Source organism: Thalia democratica, chromosome 9 (assembly GCF_965202585.1).
Source record: "Thalia democratica chromosome 9, ktThaDemo2.hap1.1, whole genome shotgun sequence".
In the NCBI taxonomy this organism is placed as follows: Eukaryota; Metazoa; Chordata; class Thaliacea; order Salpida; family Salpidae; genus Thalia; species Thalia democratica.
In genome coordinates, this window is record NC_139173.1 from 23,512,295 (window position 1) to 23,521,047 (window position 8,753).

At 28.9% G+C, this 8,753-nt stretch overlaps 2 protein-coding genes across 2 annotated transcripts; both read left to right on the forward strand.

Annotated features, from left to right (window-relative positions):
• LOC145843814 (large ribosomal subunit protein uL15m-like) lies at window positions 1-6,924 on the forward strand. The gene is made up of 2 exons (XM_082951050.1): window positions 1-54; window positions 5,900-6,924. The coding sequence occupies exon 2, from the start codon at window positions 5,908-5,910 to the stop codon at window positions 6,748-6,750; it is 843 nt and encodes a 280-aa protein (XP_082807176.1). The 5' UTR covers window positions 1-54; window positions 5,900-5,907; the 3' UTR covers window positions 6,751-6,924.
• A 46-nt stretch (window positions 6,925-6,970) lies between these two features.
• LOC145843813 (uncharacterized) lies at window positions 6,971-8,445 on the forward strand. Its single transcript, XM_082951049.1, has one exon. It carries the CDS (start codon window positions 6,991-6,993, stop codon window positions 8,287-8,289), a length of 1,299 nt encoding a protein of 432 aa, XP_082807175.1. The 5' UTR covers window positions 6,971-6,990; the 3' UTR covers window positions 8,290-8,445.
• Window positions 8,446-8,753: the final 308 nt, after the last annotated feature.

Sequence of the window (8,753 nt, forward strand, 5' to 3'; positions counted from 1 at the left end):
CTTTTTTTTTGTAGTTTTATGGAAAACTGAATCTGTTTCTTTTTTAAATCTCAGGTTAGTTTTTACCATTTTAAATCTAGCTGTTTATTTAAAAAATAAGTTTTTCTTAAAATTATTAAATACAATTGAGTTTTTAGGCATTCAAGCTTGATTAGCAGCAAACTTTTTCAGATTTTGGTAATTTACTTTTGTTTCAGGTTTCCCTCAAACTCTGGTATCTTTAAAATTAATTTGACGTAATACAAGTTAATTTTAGTCACTTAAGCTGGTATTTCTGCTTAAAAAAGTGACAACCTTGCTAAAACTAACAATGTTTTTCTTTGTTAACTTAATAACTTTGTACTGTGGAGTCTAAAAAAAATACTTACAAGATCTGGGAGGTATGTAGAGAATTTGAATATATGTATCTTTTTTATTTATATTTCCTTTGACTAGGAAGAGGAGGTGACTGAATTTAAGTTCCTAGATTTTTGTTATTTAATTAGAACCTAAGTATTTTGTTTTGGATTTATATTGTTAAAGTTTCAAACTTTCTTTGTATAGATGAATATGATTTTATTGTTTGGATTGAAAATATTTATACATATGTGTTTCAAGGTGGCTAAAAACATTGATTTTTTTTGAATTTCGAATTTTTTTTATTCAAGTCATTGAAAATCCTAAAACATTTCAATTTTGTAAAAAAATAGTTTTTTTACAATAGTATTCTTTTTTTTTTTTCAGTAGGTTATTGTGATTTGTACAACTAAGAGCTTCAATAATTGTATGCATATACACCTACATGTAATGAAAAATAAATATTTATTAAACTGATAATATTTGTAAGTTAAAAAAAATCTTTTTTCCTTCAACTAGACAGTTTGAATAAAATTAAAACTTGATAAAATTGTTTCTTAAAATTACATTATTATGATACACCATACCTTGCAATGGAAATAGTAAAAGTGTTTATTATAAAAATGAAATTTTGTAGGAGATCTTCAGTAGTTTAAAATTTTATTGAAATAGAATAGATTCTATTTGAATAAGATTTTAAAAACTGAAGATCTCATTTGACTAGTTTCAAACGAATGAAACATTGTATTATTAATAAAATTTAAAATTTGTTATTGATCATTCTCCTTTTATTTAAGTTGAGAACTTTAATTGCCATCTTTGAAGTATAAAGTACACGATGTAATTTTCTCAATGATTAGAAGATTTTACAAAAGTTTTAACCTTTTTAATTATTAATAATTTAGTCTTAAGTGTTGAGGTATAGAACACAACATTTTATATTTAGTTTGGCAAGCATATAAAAAGTATATGTATGAAAATAAAAGAGAATCATTTATACTAAATAAAATATTTTTTAGAGCTTTGTAAATAAGTAAGGTATTTAAAATTTATAGCAAAAATTCATGTAGGAAAAGTGTATTAGTGACTAAATCTATCAGATTTGGCTGAAAAATCTACAATACCAGTTATACTTACAGGTAGAAAAGACTGATTTTACTCAAGATTTTACTGTAAATTGTACAAAAAGTGAGTTTATCCAACATGGCAATTTGTACTGTTGAAAGTTACAAGATGTTTTAAGCCACTAATCACAAGTGGCTATGAAAAATATCGCAATTGCTTTGTTCTTGGAGAAGCTTTTAATAGATTAGTATTACCTCTAGTTTGTCTAGCAGTTCCTTACTATAAATTATTCTGATGTTTTATTGTATGACTTCTGAGATGATTAAATGCAATTATTCATCTCAAAGTTACTACATTAAAAATAATCTTTTTAAAAGAATCTTTTCAGTGTGAGTAAAGTTAAGTAAATAACAAGTTTTAATAAACTTAGTTTGTCACCATTCTTTATTTTAAGAAAAACTAATAGATTAAATCTCTCATATTTTTGGGTGCACAACAATTAAAATTTTGACAGTTCAAATTTTGATAGTTTTAAGCTATTGTTAATTATCTCTTTTAATAACTATTAATAAAATAGAATATTTTACCATCGCAATCTTATTAATTAGATCTACAAAAGAATTTTTAAAAATTGGAAGTTTAAACTATTTTTTAAGATATGGCTAAAATAAGTTTTTAAAGTTTCAAATATATATTAGTTTTTAATGATGAAACATTTCTCTTTTATTTTAAAATCTATACAGATTTGTTTACTCTTATACTCTTATTATTTATACCAAATGAGCTTTATTTTTTTTATTTTATGATATGGCCCTTTTTACATTTTTTATGAATTTTAACTGTCATGTAATTTAATTTTCATTGAAAAATGTCTTAATGACCATTTAGATAAGTTTAAATAGATTTTATTATAAAATATTCCTATCCAGATACCCTAAAGAACTGGAGCTATTTTATTCTATGCTTTAAAGTTATGTTGTAGCAATGCTAAGACATTAAAGCAGTTTTGAGATGAGGCATTAATAAGAACTTGATATAAAGTTATAATATGTAATAAAACACATTTTAAGTAGCAATACTGTAACTTTTCATTTATTGTGATCAATTAAAAACAACTTTTACATCTAAACTTATAAATTATATTGAGAAGGGACCTAAAATCTTGTAACAAAAAAATCATGAAATGTATTTAAAAAACCCAAAAGGAACTAAGAAGCCTCTAAACAAGTTTACAAAAATCATGTATATATACCACCTTGTATATATATTTTTGTTTGAAAAAAAAGTAATCAATTTGAAAATTTTCATTAAGATATTTTTTTATTTGTTTGTGCAAAAATTGTATCTTGAAAATTTGAAGTCTTCTTCTTAAGATATATAATAAAAGATAATTTATTTGTGAGTATCAAAATTCAGATCAAAAAAGAAATCTATTTGTTAGTGTCAAAATTTTTTTTTACAATTAAGTTAAATCTCAAAAATACGTCCATTTTTTGAATTAAATGAAAAATATTATATAGATTGTGCTCAAAATTTTTCAAAAACAGTCGATGTTACTTAAAAATTACTTTGACCACTTGTGGCCTTTAAAAACTTCAACTATGTTCTACTATGTTACTTGTAATAAAATCATTAATACTTAATTATATATACAGTGAGTTCATTACATTTCTTATGTTAAATTTTATTGTACAGATATGTAAAACTTGGCTTAACAACGTATTTGTTTTTGTAATGAGTTAGTTTCAGTTTTTTAAAATATTAAAAAAAAATTTGATACCAACTTTAATAGTTAAAATATTTTAATTTAGTTTTTTTTACAATTTTATTGAAAAAAATATGTATTATCTTTATAAAGTGTTTATTTATAGTGTGTCTTTGCATTAATTTAGTGACTTAAAAACTGTGTATAAGGTTAATATCTACAAAAAAATAATTTATTTTCGTGTGTAAAATAAACAGACAAAATTTAAAAAGTATTAATAATTAAATAGTTTAATAGCTATTGTTAATAACAGCTAAATAGTTATAATCTGAAATTAATAAAACGTAAAACTTTACCACAATGTCTTTATTAGAATTTATAAATATGTAAAATACATGTTTTTAATTACAAAACTTACACTTCTTTGATCAAAGGTGAGAAATTTATCATGAAACATTATTAAATTTTATTTTAGTTCTATAAAGTAAATAAAAACCTTTCAATTGAATCTAGACCACCTACACAATAGACAAGTATATTTTCGAAAGTTTTCTTTTGAATGCATGAACAAAATTAACTTTTAATCTAAACTGGTATGGTTTTTTGTTTATACGGATGTTTTTTCACCATATTTTATGTATTTAGGGTTTACTTAAATAATTACAGTAATCAGTTCATTTTAGCAACAAGTTGAAGTTATTATAAATGTGTCTTTAATTTGGTTGCACTACAATCAAAGTTCAGAGTTATTGCAAAATATTTTTTGGTAATTATCTTTGTTACTGTCATAATAATTATTTACATTTATATTTTGGTAAATGTTTGCTTTCTTTTTCGATTTATGGCTGAATACTGTTTCAAATTTTACTAGAATATGCAGGGTTGCCAAAAAACCTGGAGTCCTGGAAAAACCTGGAATTTGACAATTTAAGCTAAAAAACCTGGAATTTGAGATATTTGAAAAAAAAACTTAAAAAACCTAGAACATATTTAGTAGGAAAATTTCGATTTGACATACAAAATCTATCATATAGATAATTTTTTTTGTCATCATCAAACATTTTTTTATTTAAAAAACACATTTATTGTAGCTTAACAGCATCTTTTTAATGTTTTTATGGTATTTAACACAGTTTTTTACCTTAAACTTAACTTTAAACTGATAGTTTAAATAGACCAAAAATGTGTAGTTTTAAAAACCAACAGGAAATTTTGAAAACCTGGAGAAAGTTTGCAAAAAACTTTAAGCAACCCTAAATATGGTATTTGTAGCATTTATTAATTATCTTATTTGAGTAATTTTAAACTTTTATAATTTTGATTGTTTGGAATTTTTAATACATTTTAGTTTTTTAAAATCTAGTTATTTTTTAGATATCTTCCTTGAAAATAATTTAATCTATTTAAACCGTCAATATAATGTTTATAGATTTTTATTAGTCTTTTGTTACTTATAAAAGAACTTCAAATACTTTTCATAAATATTCAAAACCAATACTTACAACTGATTTTATTAGCTTTATATTGCTTATAAATACTTATAGGACCCTTCTTACAAATACTTATAACTGACACCCTAGTACTTATTTTTTTAGTCACTTCTAACTTGATCAGTTGTCGGTCCAGTTAATGATTGATGATTCATTAGACTACATGGTTGCCAAAAATCCCGGAAAAAACTTGAAATTAGACAATTTATGGTAAAAAACTTGAAAAAACCTTTTATTTGAGAAAAAATCAAAAAAGACTGGAATTTTGAAAACGTTTTATATGAAGAATAATAAATTTTCGGTTTAACGCAAAAAAATTTATCATATAAATAAACATTTTTGTTATCATTATTTTTCAATTTAAAAAAAGCAGTTTAAGTACCTATACATTATCTTTTCAATGTTGTTTACTATTTAATAAAGTTTTTTTTTACTTTTAACTTAATTTTGTACGAAAATAAACCCGAAAACTTGTACTTTTGGTAACCCTGAGAATAGGAGTTGATGAATTCTACTTAACTTTTACATAGCGTTAAAATTTAAATTGTAAATGAATTTCTGTTACATGAATGCATATAACCGAAAGTGTTCATGATTGTAATTGTTCAGTATGCACTACTTTTTGAGTCTTAAATTAAAAATAAGCATGTAGACCTTGATTTTATTATTATGGTACGTTTGTAATTGTAAAAGTTTAAAAAGTATTGATAAAAAAAACTTATTTGTCCTTGAATGAATTTTAAATGTGTGTCTACCCTGATAATGTTTACTGGATTAATTTTTCATTAATTGTAAGAAAGTTAACTGATTTTTAATTAAAGTTAATAAGAAAATTAAAGAACTTAAACTGTACACACATAATTTGTTTAAAAACAAATAACTGTAAGTGTAAACTTTTTTTACTTATCTGATTTGATAAAAGTTCATTTATCAAAACTTAAATTCTCTTTAAAATTATTACATTGATAATGCTGGAATAATTCAGAGTTTTTATATATCCTACAGTTGTAATTTTAACCCTTAATTAAAAATGTAAGTTTTAGAACGATTTAAAAAAGCTTTATTTATAAATACCCTGCTTTATAAACAAATTAACTAATTGACTACAAATTTATGACTACTAAGGCTGACGTATGAATATGAAATATAAAGAAAATAACTTTATTTTTTATAAGATATCTTTTCAGTATAAGTTTTAAAGAAAATAATATACTTGAAAAATAACTATGAAACTTACAGTAAAAATGATTAGAATAGGTTTATTTTTCAGAAACCCAAAGTATTGAACTTAATTGCTTTGCAGATACAAAAATGAGTAATATTAAAGAACTGTTTTCTAAGTTGCCAAGAATAAAGCTGTCCAACTTGCGTCCGAAAGTCCCTGAACCAATCAAGAGGCGAGAGAAGCCGATCAGGGGAAGGGAGAGGCCGCGCCCCAACATAAAACCAAGGATCGGCTTCGCTTTCGACAGGATCCCCTTTCAAAAGAAGATCCCCAAGTACGGCTACTACAGGGACCAGCACTTGAAGCGCCAGTACTTCCCCTTCACCCTGTGGCAGCTGCAGAACATGATCGACCTGGGCAGGATAGACCCCGACCAGCCCATTGACCTCAACGCCATCGCCAACAGCAGAGTCTTGAAGATGCTGCCGAGCGAAAACAACTACGCTGGCGTCTACCTGCTCTCTCAGGGCTCCAACTGCTTCCAGGCCAAAGTTAACATCGAGGTACAGATCGCGGACGACCTGGCCATTGCGGCCGTTGAAAAGGCGGGAGGGGTCATTTCCACTACTTTCTACGACAGGGTGAGCTTCGAAGAGCTGGTCGATCCGGTCAGCACCTTCATGAAGGGCCAGCCGATAAGAAAGCGCCTGCTGCCGCCCGAAGAGCTCATCTCTTACTACACGGATCCGAAGAAGAGGGGGTACTTGAGCGATCCGGCGCTCGTTGACGAGGAGCGTTTGAGAACGTCGGCGCAGTACGGGTACGAGCTGCCTGACATTAGCAAGGATGAGAGTTACGAGATGCTGATCGAGAAGAAGGACCCGCGCCAGATCTACTACGGACTGATGCCAGGATCATTGGTAAACTTGTACGATCGAACCGTCATAAAACCCAATGAGGACTACGTGCAGGAACACTTGAAGGCTTAAACTTTGATGTCTTGTTGTATGCTTTTTTTCTTAGTAAATTTTCTTTATTGAACTAAAAATTAATTAAGACAAAATTTTTAGACACTTCTAGTTATGTTTTGAGATAGTAAATTTTGTGCTATGAATTGTGAATCACTCTATCAAATGTAAATTTTCAATTGATACTTTTTTTAACACTACATATGTTAGTAAATTTGTTTAATATTTTAAACAATTTTAGTTTCAGATTTTACATTTAAAATGGCGATCAAAGAAAAAATTGAAAACAAAGAAAAGAAGGAAAAACTTGCAAAAGGCAAGAAACTCAAGAAGAAAAAATCTATGGATTCTGATAAAGCCGTTGCTGAAGATGTAGTGACACCACAGAAGAAAGTTAAAAAAAGTAAAAAGGAAAAGAAAGTAAAATCTACACCTTCAGAAAAATCTAAGGATCAAAGTGTCACTGAAGTAGAAGTAATGCCTAAAGAGGAAAAAATTAAAAAAAGTAAAAAGAAAAGTAAATCTGAACCTTCAGAAAGTTCTGAGGATAAAAGTGCAACTCAAGTAGAAGAGCTGCCTACAGAGAAGAAGGTTAAAAAGAGTAAAAAGAAAAGTAAGTCTACAACTTCAGAAGATGCTGAACTTCCTTCAGAAACTGCGAATGAAGACGCATCACAAACTGAGGTCAAGAAAAAGAAGAAAAGCAAAAAGAGGGTTTCTGATGCACTAGAACCGGTCGTTGAAAGCTCAGATAACAAGGACTCTAACGCGTCCGTGTCAAAAGTGAATCATGTCACACCAAAAAAAGAAACAAGCTCAAAAGCTTCCTCTCCCAAACCAAAAGCTGCTTCTGAAAACAAAGAGGCGAAAACTGCTGTTGCCAAGAAAGAAGAAGCCAAGGGCATGGACGTCGAAGAAGTGAAGGAGCTGCTTTCGAAGGGCAGGCACGATAAGAACCAGATGAAGAAGAAGCGCAAGAGGAAGCGGAAACTCCACCTTCCGGAGCCACAGCCGGGCGCGTTTGACGCGCTTCTGCACGAAAAAGAAGAGGAACCCGAAGTGGACGAGTCCAAAGTTGAAGAGGTGGAGATACAAGAAGAAGAGCCGCCGGTGAAAAAGGCAAAGAAGAGCCTGAAGAGGAACGCCACTAAGGAAATCAAGCCGGTCGACCTGAAGGCCGTGTTCGCTTTGGACGCGAAAAAAATAGACAAGGAAGGAGGGATCCACGAGGACGCGTTCGCGGACGGGGAAGCCGAAGAAGAAGTCGGACCTTCAGACCACCCGGCCATCCAGTACCTGAAGGAGTGGAAGAAGGACCGCGCCAACTTCAAGTTCAGGAAGGTGAGGCAGCAGTGGCTGATGCGGAACATGTACGACGACGAGAAGGTTAATAACAAGGAGTTCGATCTGCTGGTGGAGTACCTGCAGATGGCGAAGGGGAGGGTGATCAGCAGGGCGGTGGAGGAGGCGGAGAAGTTCATCGCGGAGGAGGAGGACGTGAAGAAGTGGAAGGTGAAGATCAACCGGATGAGGAAAATCGTGCAGAACATTGTGGAGTAAGGAAAAAATGATTTTTAGGCTTTTTGAATATATTAGACAATGTATCTAGATTATTGTTGCTCGGTATGTGAGTGGCTCTTAACTTTTTTGGTTTAGAATATTTATTTGCTTAATATTAATTTTAATTTTAAAAGCTTTTATCGATTTTAGTGAAATAAAAAAAAAAATTAGAATCTAAAGTTACATTATGTATTGTTATTACTTATGACACAAAAAAAACTTTTGCATTCTATTTTATTGTTTTTGAATTTTTTTGGATCATGTGTAGTTTGAAACTTTTCATTTTAAAAGTTTTTTTTATTATACTAAACATGTTTTAGGTTTATAAATTATAGAATATAAAAATAAATAGGTTTTCAATTTTTACTAAAATTAAACAGAAATATTCCTAAATTTATATTATTTTCAAAATAATATTATATTTTTGTTAGTTTTATATTACCAACAAAATTTCAAACTGTTTC

Bases quoted from the DNA above. Each gene is read 5' to 3' on its own strand.
- LOC145843814 (XM_082951050.1), top strand. From the start codon at position 5,908: ATGAGTAATATTAAAGAACTGTTTTCTAAGTTGCCAAGAATAAAGCTG.
- LOC145843813 (XM_082951049.1), top strand. From the start codon at position 6,991: ATGGCGATCAAAGAAAAAATTGAAAACAAAGAAAAGAAGGAAAAACTT.